We start from the raw sequence: 25620 nt of genomic DNA, 5'->3' as shown, positions 1-25620 counted from the left end.
CTGGAAGAACATATACTAACAGCTGACCAACAACATGGCTTCCGTCTAGCCAGATCCACGGAGGAAGCTATTGTTAAAGTCAGATCCATAACAGCACAAAGCCAAGAGAGATATGTGACCCTCTATCCTTGACAGCCTGAAGCGACAAGACTGTCCTGCAAATCTGTACAGGCTCATCCAGAGCTACCTCTCTGGAAGAACTGTACAGATTCAAAACAATAGCAACACAGTTAGTAAAGTTGTGACAAAAGATTGCCCACAGGGCTCTGTACTGGGTCCAAGGTTTTGGAACCTTGTGTTTGACGACCTACTAAACAAAATTACGGAGACAGGATTCAAGTGTGTTGCATACGCCGTTGACCTCATAATCCTAATCCCTGGAGATTCCAGGAAGGAGTTTGAGGTCAGAGGCAACACTGCAACAAAACTCATCATGGTATGGTGCCAGAAACAAAAACTCCAAATATCTGAATCCGAAACGGAAATGATACTCCTAAAGGGGTTTCTGGACATCAAGAGACCACCCAAAGTCAAAATTGGGAATGTGTCTATAAAAATGAAGAGGGTCGTCAAATACCTGGGGATAAGCTTTGGTCCCAGATTCAATGTCACACCACACGTCCAGGAAATCTGTTGGAAAAGCAAGGCCGTATTTCAGGGCCTTGCTAGGATATGTAAATCATATTGAGGATTGAATTACGGTACCACCCTTAGGCTCTACGGAGGCGTCTTTGTGCCGATAATAACGTATGCCGCCGCGGGCTGGGCGGACAAAGCGAATGTCCACCACCTGCGGAGGCTACAAACTAGGGCGTACCGTACAACATCCAGCGAGGCTCTCATGGTACTGGCCTCTGCCAAACCTATAGACCTTGTCCTTCAAGAGAAAATGGCAATATACCACCTCAGGAGGGGAGAAGAGGCAAAAATTGGAGATACGATCTTCTCGTCTGATACACACTCACAACACCCTGACAACGACAATACAATAACACAAATCACACAGAACATAAAAAACCATACCCTGGATGTCTGGCAGGAGAGATGGGACTCTTCCCCTAAGGGTAGAGTCACATATCAATTCATCCCAGATGTTAGGGCGAGGATGGGTGTGAAACTGGAGCCGGTTTTCTACAGCACGTAGTTGCTGTCTGAACACGGCAAGTTCAACGCCAAATTAATGGCGCTGAACTTAGCCGAGTTTGACGCCTGCTGATGCGGAGAGACCGACACAGTGACACACCTCATTTTCGAATGCGCACTCCACGACACACATCGCACAACACTACACAAACATGCCACCAAACACCACCTCCCGTGGCCGTGTGACTTGAGGAGGCTTTCTGAGCCGCAAATGATTAAACACCTGCTAAAATTCGCCACAGACTCCATTAAAGCGCGCGAATAGGCAAAGCAGTTGGACCTCATGGTCGGTACACGGCAACGCAGGCATCCTACTGTTAGGTAGGATGTGCCGAACTGTCCACTAAAACATTCATGTATTGCACCCTTTGCATGAGCCTGCATGGATCTGAGCGTATGCCTAAACATACGCTGACAACCCCGCCTCCACGTGGCCCCCGCTAGTAGCACTGCTCCACACACCTCCAAGTGCGGCTTGCACAGTGGAGCAGTGGCTAAGTGGGTTGTCTCCTGATAAGGACAGTCCACCTTCCTGATGATCCCCACCATAGGTGAAGGAAGGATTTTTCCCAGCACGCCTTCCTTCGCAGCGGTTTCCGCTGATTAACATCGCTAGTTTAAACTGCAATTTGCAGCTTTGGTATAGCTCATGCCGGCGATAGCCTGTCATGCTCCAATAAAAGTAGACAATCCAATGTCCCTATCTACTTCGGAAGCTCGCGACAAGTGCCATGAAGGCAAGAGAATAATACGGTCAGTATGGTCGACTCTCGGCATCGCAGGCATCTTGCATTTAAAGCAAGATGAGCCGAATCGTCCGCAAACACTCATGTATTGCACACAAAACATGAGCCTGCATGGGACTGAGCGTACGCTGGCAACCCCGCCTCCTCGTGGCCCCTGCTGGAAATACCGCTCCACCCACCCCCGAGTGGGGCCTGCACAGTGGAGCGGTGGCCAAGTGGGTTGCCTCTTGAAAAGGACAGTCCACCTTCCTGATGATCCCCACAAAGGGTGATGGAAAGGTTTTTCCCAACACGCCTCCCTTCGCAGTGGTTTACGCCACGTAACATCGCTAATTTAAGCTGTACTTTGCAGCTTTGGTATGGCCTGAGCCGGCGACAACCTGTAATGCTCAATATAGTAGACAATCAATGTCCCTATCTATTGGGACTTCACCGCTAGGTGGCGAGGTGTGAAGACGCGTGTCCACGTCGCTCTGTCCCAACGATCGAGTTAAAGTGATAAAAAGTGCCGACAGATACAAGTGCATCATACAAAAGTGCGGATCTAGTGAAGACAAGCAATTCAAGACATAAAACGTGCTTCCACCTCGAGCTTCGAGACACCACCGCTGCCGTAGCAGCGGCGCTCCAGTCAAGCGTTGCGCGTTGCGATTGGCTGTCGCGGGGCCAAGCAGGGCAATCGAGTGTCCTTTCTACGTGAACGGAGTCAGTGCCACCAACCTATAAATTTTCGGCAAGGTTGGCAGCAATAGATATTACCAGCAAGGAAATTACATCGAGTCCCCGTTCGAGAGTCCACGGGCCCAAAAACTTCTTCGAGCGCTGAATTCAAAACGAAATTCAGAACAGCAAGAAGCAGTCGCTTAAACAATTGTTAAACAATTGTTTAACTCTAATAAATAAATAAATAAATAATTAATTAATTAATTAATTTTATTAATTAATTTTTTTCGGCGAAAACGGACAAAAGCGAGACGTGACAGGCTGGGCAGCCATGGAGGTGGAAGGCGATTGGAAGGTCTCCTAATCCAAAGCTGCTAGGAAGTTAAACGAGGCCATCGAGAGCAAAAAACAAAATAAAAGGAAGGCCGACTCGGACATGGATCAGGAGAACAAGAGGATTCATAGTGACGCAGAATCCACCATGCCCTCCTCCTTACTCCTCCTGCTGACATTTAGTAGGGAACTGGCGGACAGCCTACCAGCTGAGGACGCCAAGCATTTTAAGAATCTAATTAAAGAGGCATACACCTACGCGGAGACGATCCTGGAGGAGAACAAGACCTTGAAACAGAAGGTGAGGTACGGCGACTCCATCGAGGCCAAGCTAGAAAGCCTCAGTCACATTGTCCAAAACGTCGTACACACAGTCAGCAAATTAAACAACACTGAGACCCAACACAGGACAAACAGCAACAAAACAGAAGCCTCATACGCAACCATTGCGCGCTCTACGCCCGCTACCACGGCCCACACCAACAGACCCATCCCTACAAGATACATGGCAACAATCTACCCAGCAACAAACACCGAAACGTGCAGTAGCGAGGACACAAAACAGACTATCATCAAAAACATCGCCCCTACAAAGGATAACATCAAAGTCAGGAACGTACGTAAAATAAGGGACAATGGCGTCCTGATAGAAACGGAGACTAATGAGGACCTGGAAAAATCCTCCGAAAGAAAAATATCGCGGAAGCCGGGCTCATAGCCGACCTGCCGCCGAAGAAGAAGCCCCGAACTATCGTGTACGCGGTACCGAACGAAATCTCGGAGGCAACACTTTTAGCTGCGCTTCATAAGCAAAACCTCGAGCACCTCAGCAGTTAATGTTGTCGTTTTGAGTCTTAAGATGGGCTATGCCTGGGTCCTATGTGGACTATACTAGCCGCTCTCTCGACAGGGTGCCGATGGTCTGGCTCTACCCTCGTTCGTTATCGTGACAGGGGGGAGTAGTGTTAAAGTCAATTTATCTCCGCAAGAGGGGCTTCAGCCTGGCCCGAGGGGACGAACCCCGAGGGGTCCGCCCAGCATGCCGTCCGAATGGCGGAGTGGACAAGTCCACATCTGCCCGTCACTCAAGTCGGATACGGGACAACTCCAAAGCTAGCGCCGCCTGATAGGAAGCGCAAGCTGGGTCCCGCGACTTGTGTGCACTAGCCCATCCTCTGTCCTTGCAATTAGAGCACACCGGAGGTTCACTCTTCTTGCTACACTGCGTGAAGGTATGCCCCTTTTGGGAGCAGTGACCGCACACATCCTCCTTGAATTTGCAACGCTTCGAGGTATGCCCGAAGCGTTGACAACGGTGGCACCGAAGCACCTGGACGAAATCCCGCACACGACAGGAGTTCCATCCGAGGTAAACTCGGCTACCCCTCTGCTTCAGCCGCTGAAGATTCTGCGGACTGACGGCAACGACCCAGTTGGCTGTCTCCGGCGTCTTGCCAGCCATGCGGCTGACCCGAATTCCCGAAGGCACGTCCTTCTGGTTCGCATCGCAGAGGTTTTGTCTCCAAATACTGGAGGCAATTTCTTCCTTACCCATCCGACGCGGGACGTCGTAAACTAAAACCTCAGGGTCCCGCTTGGTGGGTAAGGAGACGGACAGACCCGCGCTTCGGAGCTTCTTATTGCCAACGAAGGCTTGCAGGTCCTCCTTTCGGTCGGTCTCGACGACGATGCCACCGGAGTGGATGCGTCGGACCGACTTTACTCGGATCGCCTCTTTCGCTGGCTTAATGAGGGACAGAACAGTAACTTTCGTAACCTCGCTGCTCTGTCCCTTTTCCTTCGGCGGGAAGATTTTTACCACATACTGCGATTGTGGCTGTCTTCCCGCTTCCGGAGAAGCTCCTTTGCAGTCGACTTTGGCCACTTGGGCGTAAGTCGGCTGCGCGGCATTGCAGGCCGTCTTCGGAAGAGTTCCCTTGGACGACCTAGGTCGCATCGCACTCATTACAGCAGGACGCGCTTTTAGGTCCGCCCTAACCGCGGCGAGTTGCCCTTCGACGAAGCTATTCTGTTGAATAAGCTCCTGGACTAACTCAACCTCGGCAAGTATCCTCGACCCGGACTCCTTGCTGAGTTTCGACGAAGGTCGAGAGCAGAAGGTCCGTATTTCGGACACTCGCCTAAAGGCTTCGTCTCTTACGAGATCGAGAGGCCGTACCTTTTGCCCGGAGAACGTCCCCTTCGGTCTCCTGGCCCGGTTTACTGCGGCCTTGCCGGTGGGCGCGCTCGGCTTGGCTCGCTTCGACTTTTTGGTGACGGTTTGCCAACCGTCACCTGTAGGGTCCTCAACACGCTCGGATGCCGACTGCACCTTCACGAGTGGCGTGTCTCCGACTCGTTCAATTATCATGGGTTTCCCCTTTCCGGCCTTGCGGCCGGGGAGTCCCCCGACTTGGGTGAGACTACCACGTTGCCGGTGTCCGGCGTACCTTCTACCGTGGGCTCGGTTTTCACCGAGACCGCTCGCGTGGGAGTCACACATCTTTGCAAGGTCACACGAGGACTGGCGATATTAATCACCTTCCCGGACCTTGTCTTTCTCACAGACGCGGGGGGACTGACAGCTGCAGTTGCAGTTCCCGCGTCTGTGGCGACGGCTTCACTCCGAGTAGGAGCTGGACCCGTCGTCTTTGAACGCTTAGTTTTTTGATTTTCGTTTTTAAGACCCATAATATGTCTTGGTCTTTCATCCAGTGCGCTCTCCGGCCACCACCGACCCGCACAATTTGGAACCCGCCAATGGCTGAGTTAGGGCTACGCACCGGATATAGTCTGCTGGCTGGGTCGGTTGCCTAACCTAGCCCGCGTCCTCGCCCAGCAGAACCCACTTGCCGAAGCGTGTGGTCGTTCCAAGCCGATTGACTGGACCAGGGCTACTTTTCTTGTCCAGCCGCCCATCTAGCCGAAGCAGAGGCCAAAGGTACGTGTTGGGGACGTCTCACCCGCAGGAGAGGGCCCCCTCAGATCCCAGGATCCTCTTTTCCGACGACAAGGGTCGCCACGCACGGCAAACACGTGGGAGACAGCAGTCGGAGAGGCTGCCTCTTCCTCTCCACCACACTTCGTTCAGTTCGCTGCGTTTTTAAGAACACGAGCTATCCAGCGGTACCTTTTTCGTGGAGGCTCAAGTGTGGCTAGGGCACGTTTGCCCCTTGCGGCCTGGGTTGCCCAGGGGATTGATTACATCCCATGTATTCCTGAGCCCAGCGGAGTGTTGTCTAGTGGCGTGTTTCGCCCACGAAAAACGGTCTGAAAAACCGCTTAACGTGAACTGGGGAGCTGAAGCCACAAGTGACAACAGCTCCCCAGTCGGAAGTCATACAGCACATACAGTGCTGTACAAAGAACACGCCACAGCCCGGTATGCTGAATCGGAGCCTCGTCATTATGCGAAGTACTACGTGTACGACGCACTGACGGTCTCTAATGCCTTCATCGCCGATACACCCATCGACTCGGTCGATCAACCCTCCTACGCGAGGACTAGTTTGGGGGTTATCTCTCACCCTGGGTGGCCACAGACCGCCATCGCCGGCACATATCGGCAGAAGGCGAAGCGAAAGAGGAATGCCACGGCGGTCGGGGCAGCGGCCGCCGTGGCGACTAGACAGCAGTCGACGTCTAGTGACGCCGCCGTCGCGACCGCGGAGACCGATGGGGCCACTAAAGCCCCAGACGTCACCGCTCTCGCGGCAGCGACGGCGATGGACACGGCCGAGTAATGGGGCCCCCGGGCCCGATAATACAAGCTAACCTCAACTGCTCGGCCAGAGCGCAGGATCTTCTGCTACAATGCCTGGCCGAGCAGGGTGCCGAGTTGGCCGTCGTGGCGGAGCCGTACAGGGTCCCCAAACATGCACACTGGATGGGTGACTCGATCGGTTCCGCCGCGATAATATGGGCAGGTCGGCCGGGGTCCCTGCCGTGATCTCACATCGAGCGCGGTGACGGATACCTGGCCGTCGATTGGGGAGGCACCGCGGTTGTGGCGATATACTCACCTCCACGGTGGTCCCTCGACGAGTTTGACCAGTACCTGGACGGAGTGGGGAGATGCGTCTCCCACTGCCATCCCCGTCCGGTGCTGGTCCTGGGGAGGGCACAGGGCTGCCACCGGTTGCCGACGCTCGGGAGCCCCAACGCCCTGGGCGAGGGAAGTTGTCGCCCCCAACTGCGGCTGTGCCAGCAGATTTGCTGGCGCAGATCGGCTCCCTGAGCGATGCCAAATTGGCATCGTTCAGGAGGGAGCTGGTTCCGCGGGTGCGGGACCCGCAGACGGTGGCACCCGTGCCATCCGCCCCCCCCTCTACCGATGGACAGGAAAGGGGGGAAAGGGTGACAGTAAGGAAGGGGCTGTGGCCGCAAAGGCGGCTCAGACACAGCCCACTGAGGATTGGGAACTCTCTGGGTCCAGTGCCCTGCTGCGGTCGCACGCAAAGTCGCGGTCGCGGGCAGGATAACAGTGGACTGGACCCAGGCGTCAGTGGAGGCCCTCAGCGCCCGGTCCTTACAGTGCTATCGCTGCTTTGGCCTAGGCCACACTAGGCAGCGGTGCACTGCGGCCGAGGATCGGTCCGGCTGCTGTTTTGGGTGCGGCAGTCAGGACCACAAGGGTGGCTGGCTGCACTGCAAAGCCAAATTGCCCGCTTTGTGTGGGTGCAGGCAAGCCAGCCGGCCACCGCCTCGGCAGCCGGGCGTGCCCTGCCAGCGCGAGATGCGGCAGAGGAAGCAGGGGGAGGAAGACCACGACGGCCAAGGCGGCGGCCAGCGTGGCAAATAATACAAGGAATTCGGCACCTAAGGATACCACCATCGCACCCGCGGGGCGGATGGGGTTAATAAAACCCCAGACGCCACCGCTCCCGGGGCCGCGATGGATATCAAGGCAAGTGAATAATGGGGCCTAGTGGCCCTATTATTCAGGTCAACCTGAAGCAGTCGGCCAGGGCACAAGATCTTTTTTGCAATTCCTGGCCGAGCGGGGTGCCGGGTTGACCGTAGCGGCGGAGCCGTACAGGGTTCTCGACCATCCACATTGGATGGGAGACTCGAGCGGCTCCGCCGCTATAATATGGACAGGCCGGCCGGGGTCCCCGGCGTGCTCGGTTATTGAGCGCGGCCGGGGATACCTGGCCGTCGACTGGGGCGGCACCGCGGTTGTGGCGATCTACGCATCTCCGAGATGGTCCCTCGAGGAATTCGAACAGTACCTGTACGTGGTAGGGAGATGCGTCTCCCGCTGCCAACCACGTCTGGTGCTGGTCCTGGGGGATTTCAACGCCAAGTCTTCAGCTTGGGGTTCCTCCAGGACAGACAAGAGGGGCCGGGAGGTGCTTGATTGGGCGGCAGGACTCGAGCTACGTCTTCTAAACACGGGCTCGGTCCATACGTGCGTGCGGCATAATGGGGGGTCCATCGTTGACCTTTCATGGGCAACGCCCCCGGCCGTGCGCCGTATTACGGGGTGGAGGGTGGCGGAGGAGGTCGAGACACTGTCTGACCACAGATACATTGCTCTCGGCCTCTCCGCCGCCCCATCGACACTCCGACGTCGCCCCGCTGATGAGGGATCGCCTCAGCCGCGGTGGGCGCTGAAGCGCCTCGACCAGGACGCTCTGATGGCGGCAGCCCACGCCGTGGCCTGGCCGGCAACACCGGCCGGGCCAGTAGACGGGACAGGGGAGACCCATTGGTTCCGGGGCGCAATGACGCCGATTTGCGACGTCGTCATGCCCCTGGCCAGGGTTTTCCCCAGGAAGGCGGTGTACTGGTGGTCGCGCGCGATAGCGGATTTACGCACAGAGTGCGTCCGCGCGCAACGCCAGTACGCCCGCGCCCGTCGACGACGACGTTCCGACGTGGAGCTGGCTATCCAGCTGTATGGGCGACACAGGGGGAAGGTGGTCGCCCTGCAGCTGGCCATCAGACGGGCAAAAGACCAGGCCTGGCGCGACCTTCTCGATTCTCTGAACGGAGATGCGTGGGGGCGTCCATACAAAATGGCGATGGGACGGTTACGTCCCTCGGCGCCCCCTGTGACGGTGAGCCTGGATCCGGGGATGCTCGGACGGGTCGTGGGCGCCTTATTTCCCGTTAGCGGGGAAACGTCCCGGACGACCCTGAGCCAGGGGAAGAAGAGTGGTCCCCGGGTCTGGAGGTCGCGCCGGAGGAAATGGCCGGGGTAGTCAAATGGCCCCGGGGCAAGAATACTGCCCCGGGACCGGACGGTATCCCCGGCCGGATCTGGTTGCTCGCAATGAGCGTCCTGGGCGAGAGGCTAAAAAGCCTCTACTTCGGGCTCCTGAGGTCGGGGGCGTTCCCGGACCTCTGGAGAGAAAGTCGGATGGTCCTCTTGAGGAAGGATGGGAGGCCTGCGGATTCTCCCTGCGCATACCGGCAATTTGTCTCCTGGATGAGGCCGGCAAGATCTTCGAGAAGATCATTGTTGCCCGCCACTCCAGGCACCTATCCCGCGACGGCCCCGATCTGATGGACTGCCAGTTTGGCTTCCGAGAGGGGCGATCGACGGTCGACGCTATTGACCATCTCAAGTCAGTAGATATCCTAGTTGCGTTCTGCAATCAAGGGCGAGGGGAAGGCTGTGCCGCGGGGGTGTAAAGGGAAGGAAGCATCATCGTGAGCGGCACGCGTCGTGTGGAGGGGGGAAGTCACCGATAAGGAGTTTTGCGGTTTTGCATCCGGAGAGGCTCTCGGACGCCTTACCCGGAAGTTGTTTATCATGCGAAGCGATATCGGGGATTTTGGTTTCGTTTATTAGATTTCTTAAAGTAAGTTTTTTTTTATCTCGGTATAATATTGTAGCGAGCGAGAGAGAGGGGGGAGGATGCAGCGGTTGTTCTCTCTCTTGCAAAAACGATGCATGATTTCTCTCGCGCGCGCGTTAGGCGCCACGTATTTATAGAAGTTTGTGGTTTTGCATCCGGAGAGTCTCGCGGATGCTTTTCTCGTGACTTTGGTCTCATTAAGATTTCTTAAAGTAAGTTTTTTTTTATCTCGGTATAATATTGTAGCGAGCGAGAGAGAGAGAGGGGAGGATGCAGCGGTTGTTCTCTCTCTTGCAAAAACGATGCATGATTTTTCTCGCGCGCGCGTTAAGCGCGACGCATTTATAGAAGTTTGTGGTTTTGTATCCGGAGAGACTCGCGGATGCTTTACCCGGGAAGTCGCTTGCGAAGCGATATCAGGATTTCGGTCTCGTTGAGATTTATTAAAGTAAGGTTTTTTATCTCGGTTTTTTCTCTTGCACCGCATTCTCTTTTGCAGCAGTTTCTCTATCTTGCAACGATATGGATGGAGAGATGTATTTTTCTACTTTATCGTTTTGGAGAGAGAGTGAGATGGATTATAACGATGTGAGAGAAGTGCATGTGTACATGTTAATAAATAGACGAAGCCTAATGCGGAGCAAATCAAATCGTTGTGAAAAAGTGGATAAGCATCATCTAGTGAACAAGCACCTTTCAGTAAAAAAATATTTTTTAATATGTCAAAAGTTGACTTTGTAATTGACATGGACGGATTTAATATCCAGAAAAAGTTTGTTTGCAAAGAAATGGCGATTGTAAACGTGCACACAGGCTACGCTGCCCGCTACGAGTTCGAATTAGACGTTCAATATAGTGATTTAAGCGATGCTGACAGGAAATCTGCATGGTATGTCTCGAATTTTATACACGGGATTCCATACAAAAATTTTTCTGGGCAAAATAATTACAAACAAAAACATATTCGGATATTAGTTAAACTTTTTATTCGCGGCTTTAAGGATCCCGTAATCGCGTATAAGGGGGGTCATATTGAGAGGGATTTGTTAAGCCAAATTGGCGTGCGACATGTGAATTTAGAATCTTTTGGTTGCCCCAAATTCGAAATTTTAGCCGCGGACCCGAAGTATGGGCCAAAAGACCCACCATGCAGGCTTCATTGTTGGACATCTAATTCAAACTCGAAGCGGAAGGCACCTCAATATCACTGTGCTCTCAGTGAGGTGCGAATCTTTCGCAATTGGTACCAGCATGGTAATTTTTTTATTTTTTATTCTTTATTTTTTATTTTTTACAATTATTTTTATGGCGCATTTTTTGTAGAAATAGAGTGAAAGACGTAAGCCTGTGCGAATCTTTTTTTGGTCGAGGTGATGTCCTCGAGAGAAAAAATTGTAACAACGTGCCGATCGGTGTTGATACGGTGGATGAGAAGAGGTATCTATAATAATTGTTATTTAAAAAATTAAAATTAATTTTTTTAATAACGATTATTTCTTAATTAACAGCGTCTTCTTGAAGAGATGGAGGAGGAGGAGGAGGACGAGGAGGCTTGCGATTGCCATCAACGGCTCAGTATCACTGTGCCCTCAGTGATACGCGTGTCTTTTGTCAGTAGTTCATGGAAGGTAACGTATTTTTTTCCTTTTTTTAGTTACTATTATTTTTTCATTTTCACGATACCTTTTTCTTTGCAGAAAGAGATAAAGATGATGATTGATTATCGACGCGAGGAGGATAGGCTTCGAAGTTTTGAATTTTGGCCAATTGAATATACTCAGCCGGAGGAGCTTGCAGCCGCAGGATTTTACTATCTGGGAAAGGACGATTTTGTCGCATGTTTTGCATGCGACATCGAATTGCATCGGTGGCAGCATAACGACAAGGCCATGTTGGAGCATCATTTCTGGTCCAGAAACTGTCCAAACGTACTGGGGGAAAATTGCGGCAACGTACCGATCGGTACTTATCCCACAATCATGTCAATATCACCACCACCAAGAAGCGGCGTGGACGAGTGCGGTATCTACGATTCTACCATGGATGAGAAGAGGTGTGTACAACAAATGTTATTTTAAAGAAATTAAAATTTATTTTTTAATGATTATTTTTTTAAAATTAAGAGCGTCATCCTGAAGAAGAGGAGGCTTGTGATTTTCATCAACGGCGCGTCAGCGAAAGAAGAGCAAGAAGAGTATATATATATTGATGTTGATCATATTTCAAATTTTAATAAAAAAGGATTTAGGAAAACGTACATTAATATACATTTTTTAAAATACCCACAATCCTATCCAAAATTTCTCTAAAAATTATAGTTATTTCTTATTGTAGCTACTCGGTTGGCAGTTTGTTCAGGGGGGAAGAGAGAACATTTTTTTATGATAGGACATATATATATATTTTCAAAATCATAATATAGTTTACAATATTATTTTTCACGTCTATATAATTTTTCTAACAATGCTCGTCAACGGGTTGTATTCCACTATGCAGCAGTCGTGTATAATCAAGCAGTATGCAGCCGTCGAAGGTAGGACATCATTTCGACATTCGAATTCGATTCGCACGTCGGTGGTTGCATTTTTCAGCGCTTCGTTTTTGTCGCGAGCAATCGATGACTACGAACGGTCCATACAGTAGAAAGTCGATTGTATTCAGTAACACCTCACCGCCGTTTCCATAATAGGACTCTTGAAATTTCGCGTACATATCGTAGAGCAATGCGTATTTATCCTTTTCGAAATCGATGTTTAAATCGTCGTAGGGATACATTTCCGAGTTCAAGTAAAGTCGAATATTGGATAAGAAGCAGGAATCGAATTGGGTAGCGTTTTTCTTTAAATCATTTTTCCTATCGGTTTGTAACGCGAATATCACGTATCGCGGTTTTTCCAATTGCGGAGCCGTTTTTATCGCCCACGTATGCTTCGTAGTTGTTTGCAACATCGGATATTCATACAGTTCCCACGAACGGAAACTCATGCTGATCGATCTTTCGCTCTCAAGAATACGCAGCATCGACAACTTGTGTATTTCGTCCAAAGCAACGTGTGGCATTCTCCACTGAATTTTATGCAAATTCAGGACAGGTTTCACATTGTCGGACCAGCTTCGTAGCGCGTTAGCGTCGTTGCGCGCGCGAATCAAAATCAATTCGTGCCGAGCATTTATTACAACACGTTTGTAATCTTCGCAGAAGCCTAACAATGTGTTCATAGGCACGCAAAAGTTGAAATTTCGAAAAATCGTAGGCGTTGCGATGAGATTTTCCCTCCGTTGATCATCGTTTCTGTACATCCAGCCTGCGTTGGACAGCGCGTTGTTCTTCGTAAGGTTCAGACTCGCGTAATTCTTCAAGGTCGTCGTTGTACCGGGATTTCTGGACCGATCGATTTCCACTCCGTTCAGAGTGGAGCTACCGTGTCGTTGGCCAATCCTCCCGGTAGGCTGAGTCTTCCCTCCACGTATAGGAAGCTTTTACACGGAAGAGTGTACAAGTCTTGATGTTGAATGGGTATTCTTATCTCATCGCTGTTTCCAAACGTAGTGTTGGCGTATGGATTCTAGGTGTGCAGTTCGATCTTAGTTATTCGATTGTCGAAGATCGGTGCTTCGGAGATGTTCAAAATGTCGTACGACATGATGCGAGGGCGTGCGATTACTTGTTGACGACAAATCCCAAAGATTGTAGATATTTAACGTTTCGTGCAGTTAATTTCCTCGTCTTCTTCTCCTTATTATTATTGTTATTATTATTATTTTGGAACGATACACCGTCTTTGAAGCTTGGCGTATTATTGTGAATTAGCATGACGTTTCTTTACCGAGGTTATGAGATGGTTCGACGAACGTGCAATCGTATCGTGATTTCTTCGTTTCGAAAATCAATTAAACGTCCCGACTGGTTCACAATGCGAATCGTTAAATCATCCATTGACCGTGTGACGATCGGAAGGTAAATGACTCGTGCCGGCGTTTCCGATATTTTATACCCTGGCGACACGTTGGGCGCGAATTCGTGTATCGTGTGAACCAGTTTCCCGTTATCGTACGAACCGGTGGTTACGTTGCATTCTATTCGAATAATATTCGTATTAATGATATTCACGGGGTTGTCCGATATATGCCATGTGTTTGGCGATAAAACACGATTCATAGAGAATCCTAGAATAGGACCCACGTTATTAGGCTTTGTAAAATTTATCCTATATGCGCTTTTAATTTCGCTTTTCATAGTATTGTTGTTCGCTCGCAAGATCAGCGGGTATTCCGGATCATTCTTATCTTTGGCTGCAGGATACCGCATGCTTATCTCGCGCCTCAAGTAAGCGTTGATCGCCTCCAGTTCATACGAACCATCTGGGATGCTTATCTCCTCATCTTTGTCGTCGAAATAAAATTTATTGTTTCCAATATTCGAACTGATGTTTGGTATTGTGTAATAAGTTTGCAAATCGAGCAGACCCAGTTCGTAGTTGGCATTGCTCAGATCTATAGGCGGGAAGTACTTGGACGATAAGACGCTACTTCTTCCCGATAACGTGAACGTGTAGGACATTCTTGCAGCGGCGGTAGAATGATTAAAAATGCTATGTCAGAGATTCTCGCAAAAATTTTACACACAATTGTCCACATACGCTTTCGTTGTAATTTTTATAATTCTTGCGATTGTATGAGATTACCACGTTCGGTCCGAAGTATCGAATTAATTCGATTGGTGGTTGAAGATTTCCAAAACTATCGAAGTAGCTGATTCGCGACTTCTGCTTTATATATGCGACCCAATGTGTTCCTGGACCATGACTGCTATCCAGATTGACTATTCCTCGTTCATTTATCCAGATTTTATTGGGCAATGCATCGAGCATGAAAACTCCGCGAAAATGTGGTAATTTTCTACAGACAATTTTCAATTCAAGATCCGTCGTTGAGTTATCTACTTTTTTCCTTTCGTCTTCCTTTTTTTTTCTTTATTCCTTTCCCACGCTTGTATGGTGCAAGATACACTCCACGGCCCTCCATGGCACGATTGTGTCGTTCCAATTCTTCCAATTGTTTCTTCGCAGCTTTCGCCTCGTTTATCGTTTTAGCCACTGCAGCAGCACCGCCTGACAATGCCCCCAAAGCTCCCAAAGCAGGAAACAGCAGCGGTAGAAAACCACCTCGTTTGGCAATTGGTAGAATTCTTCCAATATTGTAGCTACTGTAGTTCTTCTTCTTCTTCTTTCCCTTAACCGCTCGTCGACCCTTCTTCCTTATCAGACCCATACCTAATCTTGTCAGGGAATGTCTTTTACCAGTCCGTAACGGTATACAGAGCTGTTTATACCAGTCTGTAGCAGTATACAGAGCTGTTTATACCAGTCTGTAGCGGTATACAGAGCTGTTTATACCAGTCTGTAGCAGTATACAGAGCTGTTTATACCAGTCTGTAGCGGTATACAGAGCTGTTTATACCAGTCTGTAGCGGTATACAGAGCTGTTTCTTACCAGTCTGTAGCGGTATACAGAGCTGTTTCTTGCCAGTCTGTAGCGGTATATGAAGCTGTTATGTCAAAAATTCTTTGATTGACAATGAACAAAAAAAAATGTACGTGCGTTAGTTACATGGAGATATGCTCTATCATTTGAATACGAGAAGACTGATATCTATGATGCTTGAGTTCTCGTATAAATACCTTATCGTTCGAGAAGAAAATTTAGCATAACAAAAGACAGTCGAGAGAGAGCATGCGTTTCGTACGACAGTCCTTGAATATCCGGGTTCCGACCTACCGCACGTTCGACGACCATGATGAGATAATTCGGAAACATGGGCCATTGCTACCGAGTACTATACGATGCGTGATAAGCGGCCCGTCAGGATGTGGTAAAACGAACGACATGATTAGCCTGTTGGAAAGTCCGAATGGACTGCGATTCGCAAATGTGTATGTGTATTCGAAATCGTTACGTCAACCAAAATATCAATACTTGAACAACTTGTTCTCGCACGTGGGCAAGGACGTAGGTTACTTTGCCTATTCGGACAACGCGGACGTGATTCCCCCGGCGGATGCTCGACCGAATTCGATATTTATCTTCGACGACGTTGCTTGTGATGAACTGGACGTTATGAGAGAATATTTCGCGATGGGCAGACATTCGCACGTCGATTGTTTCTATCTGTCGTAATCATACGCGAGAATACCAAAACATTTGATTCGCGACAATGCCAATCTATTGATTCTATTCAATCAAGATGCCATGAATCTGCGACACGTTCATCAGGATCATGTGAATACCGATATGTCGTTCGAAAGTTTCAACGCAGTTTGTTCAAGGTGTTGGCGAAACAAGTATGAATTCCTTGTAATCGACAAAGACAGCCCTGTGAACCGAGGACGTTACAGACGCGGATTTAACGAATTCGTCGTGCTGTGATCCGACTCATTTGGACTGTAAGAGGTGTCGGTGTCACATCGTGCTCCCACTCGATATGCGTCCGTCAAAGAGAAACCTGCGAGCTGCTATCGTTAAGGAAATAGCTAAGACCAGTGACGTCATACGTAAAAAGAGTTTAGCCTTGAAAGTTGGGAAAATGGATGTACAGTCTAACATTGAGACAAATTTACGTCCGATCGTGGAACCGTTGAAACAGCTAGTCCAAAATACAGCTACGGAAGCGAAAGATAATACATCAAATGCTGACCGATCGTTGGATTTGCAAACACAGCAGTCGCTGTTCTCTGTGAAGAAGAAGAAGAAAGTGGAGAGAGAATTTATTAAGAAAAAGAGGACACACGATGAAGCAGCATTAACTCCAAGGATGCATTTGAAAAAGAAGAAGAAGAAGAATAAAGTATATTCCCCCATCGGTGTCAGCGATGACGCCGACTATGTTGACGATGACGACGACGACGACGACGACGACGACGACGACGACGACGATGATGCGGACACCAATATGGTGCTCGAACCAACACCTTCAATGCATCGGGAGGTAGCTCTCGAATCATCTCCAACGGCTGCAACATCGTTGGAATCATCGGTGCGAAATATTTTGAGAAGTCCTGAAAAGCATCGCGACGAATACGAGCATTTGTTCTTTAGCGGGCCGCCGAAAAGTCAGGACAATGTGTACGGAGTGAATTTTCATAATAACAAACTGATGCTTGGAAACGTTGCGTTCGACGTGGAAAGCAACGATGATATTGTTATTAATAAAATTAGGTGCAGAGGAACTCCATGTCTCTACGAATTGATATTCAAAAGAATACCCAACGAGAACCTGTACACTGAGAATGATAAGGAAATTTATAGAAACATTCTCATCGCTACGCATGCGCACCGACGTGGTAATCAGATAATGGGAAACAAGGGCTACAAGTACAAAACTATTATAGGACCAATGTTCTCAGCGTTACGTGGAAAAGGTATAAATATTCCAACGACGATGATGCGTGTAACCAACAATCCGGTCGATTATGTGCATTGGGATGACCCAAATGAGCTGGTTGATCGTTTGAAATTGTTGATGGCATCGAAAAATGCTGGTCATACCAACCACGACAATGAAATAACATCCATAATCGAAGAACTTCGCGAAGCTGGATTGATTATAAATTAAATTCCTCGAATATTTATTACGTTAGTGACGAATGAAATGCCTGTTGGTAAATTTATCAAATGATTCGATAAAATGAGTATCCGTTGGAATTGCTCCGAAACCAATCAAACGTTATCCGTAGATGAAAATTGGGAGGACAGATTTAAAAATATTGAGTTCAGACTCGACGATATTTGTCGACAAATACAACAGATCGAGCAACAGCAAGATCTACTCGAGTTGTTGGTGTTAAAGAAGAAGAAGAAGAAGAAGAAAGGAGAAGAAAACAACTAAACCGAGAAACGAAAAAAATGTCTATTAATAAATTTGGTACGTTGTATAAACATAGTACGCCTGAGTCGAAAATATTGGCAGATATTTCAACTTTTTATTCGATATGTAAAAATTATGTACACGACAATGCCATATGCTCGATCGGCAATTTGTACGATGCGCGAGGCGCTAAGATCGCTCGTGTCGCAAATCCTACGACGAACGATGACGCGGCCATCAAACTGTACGTCGATCGCGTTTCAAAGATAGTCATCGCTTCACGAGTACATGCAGAATAATGCGATGTGCTTCTCAACGGAATCGTACACAGCTCGAAACAAGAGGATCAAACATTTGGCGGAACCGCTTCAAAACGATGACGCGGCCACTAGATCGTACGTTGACGATGTATCGAAAAAAGGCGACGACGAGCTTCGTAGAAAAATAACAGCTAACGAAAAAATGACGAAGGGTGTCGAACAGGCCGGTGTAAAATACAAGTCCGAACTCATGGATAAAATAACAGCTAACGAAAAAATGACGAAGGGTGTCGAACAGGCCGGTGTAAAATAGAAGTCCGAACTCATGAATAAAATAACGGCTAATGAAAAAATGACGAAGGGTGTCGAACAGGCCGGTGTAAAATACAAGTCTGAACTCATGGATAAAATAACGGCTAACGAAAAGTTGGCGAAGGATGTCAAAGAGACTAGCCTAAAATGCAAGTCCGAATTCGTGGGTAAAATAACGGCTAATGAAAAGTTGGCGAAGGATGCCAAACAGACTAGCCTAAAATGCAAGTCCGAACTCGTGGGTAAAATAACGGCTAACGAAAAGTTGGCGAAGGATGCTAAACAGACTAGTGTGAAGTGGAAATCCGAACTCATGGGTAAAATAACGGCTAACGAAAAGTTGGCGAAGGATGCCAAAGAGACTAGTGCGAAATGGAAATCCGAACTCATGGATAAAATAACGGCTAACGAGAAACTAACGAAAGATATGGAGCAGACTAATGAAAAATGGAGGAATAAAGTGCTGGCTAAAATATATAATTTTCAATACGACAGTGATCAGAAAATTAAATCAATTGATTCAGATAACGATGAAATTAATGTGAAAATTGATAACGTATTTTCGGTATTGGAGCAAAAGGTTGAAGCGTTAAAACAGAATATGAAAGATGAAACGGACAGCTCAATCGGTAACCAACTACAAACCTTTGAGGAAAGTTTTCGTGGTAAAATGAAGAAATTAGTTGCCGAGGAATGCCTCAAGTTCTATAAATAACATGCTTTTGCAACGATTGCATCATTTTTGCTGGTGATTACGGTGGTAAAACATCGATTGTCGAAAGAAATTGGAGCAGCAGCAGCAGCAACGATGCGTAACAGCAGCAGCAGCAGCAGCAAGAAATCATCGTCTCGTGATTCGCTAAAGCAGACTATTCAAGACATCGTTGCGAATATAGACACGAAACATGAACATCACAAGGACAATTCAATCAACACGAAGAGTTTCAATAGATTTATGTTCGATCTGATAAATACGATAAGAAAATACGTTCTACACATATCGGACGAGAATGACGAGTTCGATGCATTGGGTCTACCTATAGAAAGTATAAAAGTTCCTATTAATACGAAGAAGTATGTCGACAACGTTATCAACGAGAGGGCGGTAATTTTGAACAGTGACAACGAATTTTTCGATGCAAAATCTCGAATTATTCGATATTTGGCAACTCCGGTTTTCGCCAGCGACTCGACAACAAAAAGTTACGTTGACGACGCGATCGATTCGTTGAAAAAAACATTTACGTATGACCTGTATGAAACTATTGACGATGTTCACTCGATGAAACGCGCGGTCGAAACTCTCCAAAAATTCGTGACAAACGACGAATCCAATCATGAGAATCTGAAGAAACATGTTGAGACGTGCATCGAGCAGAATAATAAAAGTATCAATGAAAAGCTATGTCAAAGATTCGTCGAGCTCGAGGATAAGTTGTTCGAAACAATGAAAGCTGAGGGTATCGTGGATCGAGAAAAATTGAATGCCGTTGTGAAATTTGCTGACAACATCGAGCACAAACTTGCAAGTGTGGAACACAAAGTTAACAGCAACTGGCCGAAAAAGATTGATAACCTTGAAAATCACATATTAAATAAAATCCACATCTTGGAGGAAATTACGAGCACTGGCAAAGCGAATCAGGGAAAGTTGGCGCAACTTGAATTACTCGTAGACGAACTGCAAAATAAATTTACAGTAGGCGGTTTTGAAACTGGCAAGGAATTGGATGAGAGGTTCGAAAGGCTTAATACTGCTATGTACAAGAGATTACTCGAGCTGACTGGAGAGGGGAACATAGTCGCGAAATTCGAACAGTTACATAAATCTTTATTAGAGAAATTTACCGAAATATACGGACAAATGCGACGTATCGAAGAACAGCAGCAACATAGTGTGCGCGTCGCTTTCGAGGAATTGGATTCTCGTATGAGACTTCGTTTCAGAGACTTGTTGACTGTAGCGGTAGCAGCAACCACAGAAGAGATTCCGATAACGCAAAAAGCGTCAATAGCTGAAAAGTCCATCGATAACGCAAAAGAGGACGCGACAGCGGTCGAAAAGACTCCGAGAACGCAAGGATAATTAAATTAGCGTATCTTAATTTCAAGCGACCGCAGATTCATCGATAACGCAAAAGAGAGCGCGGCAGCGATCAACGCAAGGATAATTAAATTAGCGTATCTTAATTTCGAGCGACCGCAGACTGACAAGGCGAAATCATGAGCGGCGATAAAGTGAACTTGGTGAATGAACTGCATGCTCCGGCGAGACGTTACTTCCGGCGGAGGCGAGTGGTTACTCGACGATCTCTGGCAAGCTGATATCGTTGAAGTTCAACCGTACGCAAGAGAGAATCGAGGACATCGATATATTCTTACGATAATCGATACATTCAGCAAGTATGCCTGGGCCGTTCCTTTGAAAAGCAAAAATGCTGACGATGTGTGCAAAGCTTTCGCGTCCGTGTTGAAAAAAGATGGCCGAATACCGAACAATTTGCAAACCGATATGGGGAAAGAATTCTACAATAAAGATTTTCAAGAATATCTGAAGAAACGTAACATCAACCACTATTCCATATTCAGCACTATGAAAGCGTCCATAGTCGAACGATTCAATCGTACATTGAAGAACAACATGTGGAAATTTTTCTCGTTGAGCGGAAAATATCGTTGGATCGACGAGCTACCCACGTTGATCAAGGACTACAATAATCAAAAACATCGCACCATTCGTATACGACCTGCAAACGTGAATCATAAAAATGAGAAGTATCTTTTATCTACCGTGTACAGCAACGTCAAGATCGCCGGTCCTGCGAAATTCAAAGTTGGCGACTATGTGCGCATCAGCAAGTTCAAAACCGTATTCGACAAAGGATACACGCCGAAATGGTCAACGGAAGTATTTAAGATCGCGACGGTGAAACGAACGAACCCCGTCACGTATCTTTTGGTTGATTTGCAGAACAAACCTATCGCTGGAGGATTTTACGAATACGAGATATGCGCTACCAAATATGCCGACGTGTATTTAGTAGAAAAAGTATTGCGTCGAAAAGGAAATGAAATATATGTGAAATGGTTGGGGCTGGATTCGTCACATAACTCTTGGATAAAGAAATCATCTGTACTTTAATTGTATAATGTAATGTTTATTTTTGTTTCTCTAATAAACATGAAAAAATACATAAATGCTTTTTACATTAATACTAATTAATTCCCCCACACGCACACAATTTCAACGATTCGCTTTCGATACGATTAGATCTAAACATAAAGCTAACAATTCGCAATCGATCAGACAATTTCGTTCGAACAATTCGTTTGTAAAAATTACGGTCGCATAATTCTGCTCGTTATTGGAGTTTTTTACAATGTCAACGAGCTTCGCGAATCTATCCTGAGTTTCTGGAATATTTTCTAATAACCATGAATACATATGATCCATACATAACTCTAATTTGTACAAATTATCCATCGTCTCTTTCGTAACATAAATCGATGCTTGAGAATCGAACAACTTGATTAGACTCATTCCATTAAAATTTACAATTTGTAACGATAAAGTCTCATCAATTTGTTTTTCCTTCTTGTCCGCGTCGAAGTAATTGTGAATATAATCTCTAGTTTTCACCAGCAGTTTCCACGTAGCCATTGAAAAAGAAATCTCTGTTCCACGATTGTCCCCCAAGACAAACTCGACGCGCAAATTTTCATCCACGCGTACACAAATTTCAAGGAACTTGAAATAATTGCCGGCTATGGAGTATCTTCTACCCAAGATTCGTGCGTTGCGCGGTATCTGCAACTGATTCTGCTGCGACTGGGGTTGCGACTGTTGAAACGACCGTTTCATCGAAATGGAGTATCTATAAAAGAAATAACATACAATATTTTTTTTCTTCTTTCATAAAAGGAACATTTTATTCCCTTCAAACTTTCTTTTACTTACCCATAATTTTTATAATCGTTGTGAGATCCATTTTTATGTAAAAAATTATTGGTTTGATTTGACATTGTGAATATTATAATACTGAAGAACAACTGCGCTATAAGAAAGTAATCTGTAGAACGCACTACTCGCTGTACGCAATGTCAAAAGCTTATATATATACAATTCCCCTACCATTTTTCCCCCTTCTTACACGCAAGATAACAATACAAGGAGCGTATACGCCCCTTTTCCGCTTACAAATAAAAGTGAACACGCGCGCGCAACACGGGATTCGAAACATCGATGAAATTATATAACCGCTTTTATTTTTTCTAACTCCCCCCACTCCCTCTCCCTCCTGCCCCCCCTCTCCCCCTTTCGCGATTTTATAATGTCCCCAAGGAAGGGTTTCGATCGAATTGTTTAAAATGTATCGTTTATCATCGTATGGACTCAATGCTAATTTACTCTGTGATACTGAATACACTTGATGTTGTATAGACATTATCAATTTAACGCAAACTGATTTTTCTAAATGATCGTGAAGGCATGCTAAATAGTCGTCGAAAGTTATATTTTGAATCGTCACGTTAGTCTTAATTCCTTTAATCTTTTTTACATCGTCTTTGTCTTGTACCCGAATAGCATACATTTTCGAGCGAAGACCCACAAACTCTGTCATGATTTTACCTCCGTTCTCGTCCTTCATTAATCCTAATACTTTATTATTCGCGATCGGAACGCCGTACACGTTATTTCTGTCATAATTGGAAGTATCGTATCGGTGAATGTCACGTTTTATCATCTCGTACGCGTCGTCGCAAATAATCTGATAAATTAAACTGTCCGTGTCCGTGTACAAAATCCTGCATCTTTCTTGAAAATTTGGAAGCATGTAGCCATAATGAAAATCATACAAATGTAATTTTGATATGTCCAACACTGACATGCCTATGTAAATAGGTTTATAAAATTTAATAGAAAACTGGTTCATTTGAACTGCGACAAAATCCTCGGAGAATACGGTACAGCTATGGAAATTTGGACGAGCTATTAAATGCTTAGCACCGTGTCGACCGCTCCATCGCGAGAGCAACTTTACGTTTACATGATTTCGAACGTTTTCCATCGTTTTTCCAAACACTGCATTGTTCATCAGTTTGAACAGATTCTTCGAGAAGTCATTGTTTGCGTTGGCGCGCAACCTCGTATTTAAATCTATGTAACGACGTAACCAACATGATTGTTCAAACTTCAGTATCCGATGAATTTTCTTTAATTTTAAATTATACCTCAAACATTGCTCGAGGTATCGATAATGGAGTACGTAACGATTCTTATCGCTAAGCGTTGTCAACAGTTTCTTTTGCAACGTCACAACCTCGTGAATCGGGCAATAGGGAAGATCCGCATGAGCATCATGAATTTCCTGAGGATACTCTAAGTCAACTTCTAAAATGTACCCGACGGGACTGTCGATCGGCACGGAATCGATGTTAAAATTACTCGTATCGTCAATCCATTGGAAACCCCTGTGCGGCAAAAGCTGCGACATGGCCCAGCCATACAAATTATTAACATCGAAATACATCAGATAGCTAGACGGCTCGGCCGAATCGTACGTCGACACATACTTGTTATTCGCGCGCGCGTAACGATGCGAACATTGACTCAACCCACCTCGTATTCCCCGTTCCACGAACAAAAGCATGTCAACGTCGGTGAACAATTCCAACTCGATCTTCGTCAATTTTAGCATCGCGTCCCACGCGAAACCGGGCAACGTATAATAGTGCGCTGGATCGAGTTTATAATTCTCGAGCGACTTTTCGCGAAAATTTTCAAACACGTCGGCCAACAACAACACATCCAATTTCAAGTACAAGTCGCTGTACTGTCCTAACGTTTGTATACCGAAACGTGACCAACTTCGTTCGCGTGACAATAGTCGACGTCGGATATCTCGCTGTCGCATAACTGATTATAAAATGCTTCGCGCGTGCACAAGTGTCGCTTAATTTGTCATAGGTCGATACATAGGCGTATGGGAAAACGCCTTTCCTGGTTAGAAGATGAAAATCATCGTTCGAAAGACGATTGAATTGGCTCCTCACAATATGCAAGTCGCTCTTGTCCAAGTACGACGACAACTTGTCCAGACTCGAATTCAAGAACTTGAACGAATCGATGAATCGAAACTTTATGCACTTCTTCCACGATTTTTTGATCGCATCTTTATTCCTCTTACTGTGTTTTGTGAAAGAAATGTACTTCTCTTTCGTCAGCGGTAACGCGTCTATTTTACCTTCAAACGCGTTTGCCAATTCTTTGATGAAAAAGTGTGCGTCGTAGCCGGACAAATTGTGAAAAACCACCGGTATCACGTACGAGGATTGATAGCTCAGACTGCAACGGCTGTGCGCCGGACCCCGATACGCACCTGTGAAATGACAATGATCATGCATTCGCACGTCGTCATTACCGAGTGGTTATTCGCACACGTGACAATACGTAGCGGTACGAAAAGTTGAGATTTGCGCGGCGATCAACGGAGCCATTGGAACCGTTCGATCAAACACCGGCTGCAATTTACAGCTCAACTCGTGCAACTTCGATGCAAACCATGTGATACAACCTTTCTCATCACGATAAGCCTGATACTCGCTCAACGAACTGTCGTATCGGCAATGGTGGTAGTAGCCTACGCTGAAGGCATGGTGATGTTGATATCTACAGTAAGCTCCATGACCTTGATCTTCATGTTTCTCCAGCAGGCATTCCAAGTCTGCGTAGATAACGAACGGTGTCGGTTCCTTGTACGCATAATTCTTGAACTTCAGCCATTTATCGTCTTCCGTCGGAAGTTTCAAAGCACATTCGTTCATTCGACTGCAGTCGATCTCGTGAATGCTCAATTTTTCCTGCGATTGGAAATACTGTAGACACCTGACAAAAAAACATAGTTTTTTATTTTAGTTTTTCTCGCCCACCACCACCACCACCACCACCACCACCACCACTACCATCATCATCCAGAAGAAAGAAAAAAATTTACATGTGTGGATCTTACCGATCGCAAATATGCTTATTGTGCTGCGTGCTGATCTGAGATGAAACCAGACGAGATAAATTCCTAATACACAGATAATGATTGCGCAAGTTTTCGGAGTCGTGTATGAGCAGCAAATTTACATGTTTCTCCCGCTTCCTTGAGGTCAAATGCAACGTCCGACATCTTTCTTGTTCCCCTCCCTACTCGAACACGTTCACGGAAACGTCATTCGCTTTTTCGAACTTTGGTATGTCCTTGAACAACATCGGCAATTGGAATCCCTCGATGTGGAGCACATCGCTGTAATGCGGATAGGATGATGTGCGATTCAAATTATTTTTAGCTGGATATAGGCTTGCCACCACTGCCCAATAGAAACATGCATTATCGTCGTCACTGTACACATTGAGGACTGCTTTCTTTAATTGCACTGTTCGAGGCACGGATACCTGACAACTTGCTTGTAACGGTTGATATTTGTTGGAATTCACCATCAAATGC

At 46.8% G+C, this 25620-nt stretch overlaps 2 protein-coding genes across 2 annotated transcripts; both read right to left on the bottom strand.

Moving 5' to 3' along the window:
- Positions 1-21299: 21299 nt before the first annotated feature.
- On the bottom strand, positions 21300-22375 carry LOC143261198 (uncharacterized). Its single transcript, XM_076527777.1, has 2 exons — positions 22086-22375; positions 21300-22002 (listed from the first exon to the last, which is right to left on the bottom strand). The coding sequence occupies exons 1-2, from the start codon at positions 22148-22150 to the stop codon at positions 21372-21374; spliced, it is 696 nt and encodes a 231-aa protein (XP_076383892.1). The 5' UTR covers positions 22151-22375; the 3' UTR covers positions 21300-21371.
- LOC143261196 (uncharacterized) lies at positions 22256-23393 on the bottom strand. Its single transcript, XM_076527775.1, has 2 exons — positions 22414-23393; positions 22256-22270 (listed from the first exon to the last, which is right to left on the bottom strand). The coding sequence occupies exons 1-2, from the start codon at positions 23221-23223 to the stop codon at positions 22256-22258; spliced, it is 825 nt and encodes a 274-aa protein (XP_076383890.1). The 5' UTR covers positions 23224-23393.
- Between the last annotated feature and the right edge of the window lie 2227 nt (positions 23394-25620).

The sequence above is a fragment of the Megalopta genalis genome, unplaced genomic scaffold (genome assembly GCF_051020955.1).
Source record: "Megalopta genalis isolate 19385.01 unplaced genomic scaffold, iyMegGena1_principal scaffold0040, whole genome shotgun sequence".
Classification (NCBI taxonomy): Eukaryota; Metazoa; Arthropoda; class Insecta; order Hymenoptera; family Halictidae; genus Megalopta; species Megalopta genalis.
The sequence above is the reverse complement of the archived record's forward strand: the minus strand, read 5'-3'. Positions and strand labels throughout refer to the sequence as shown.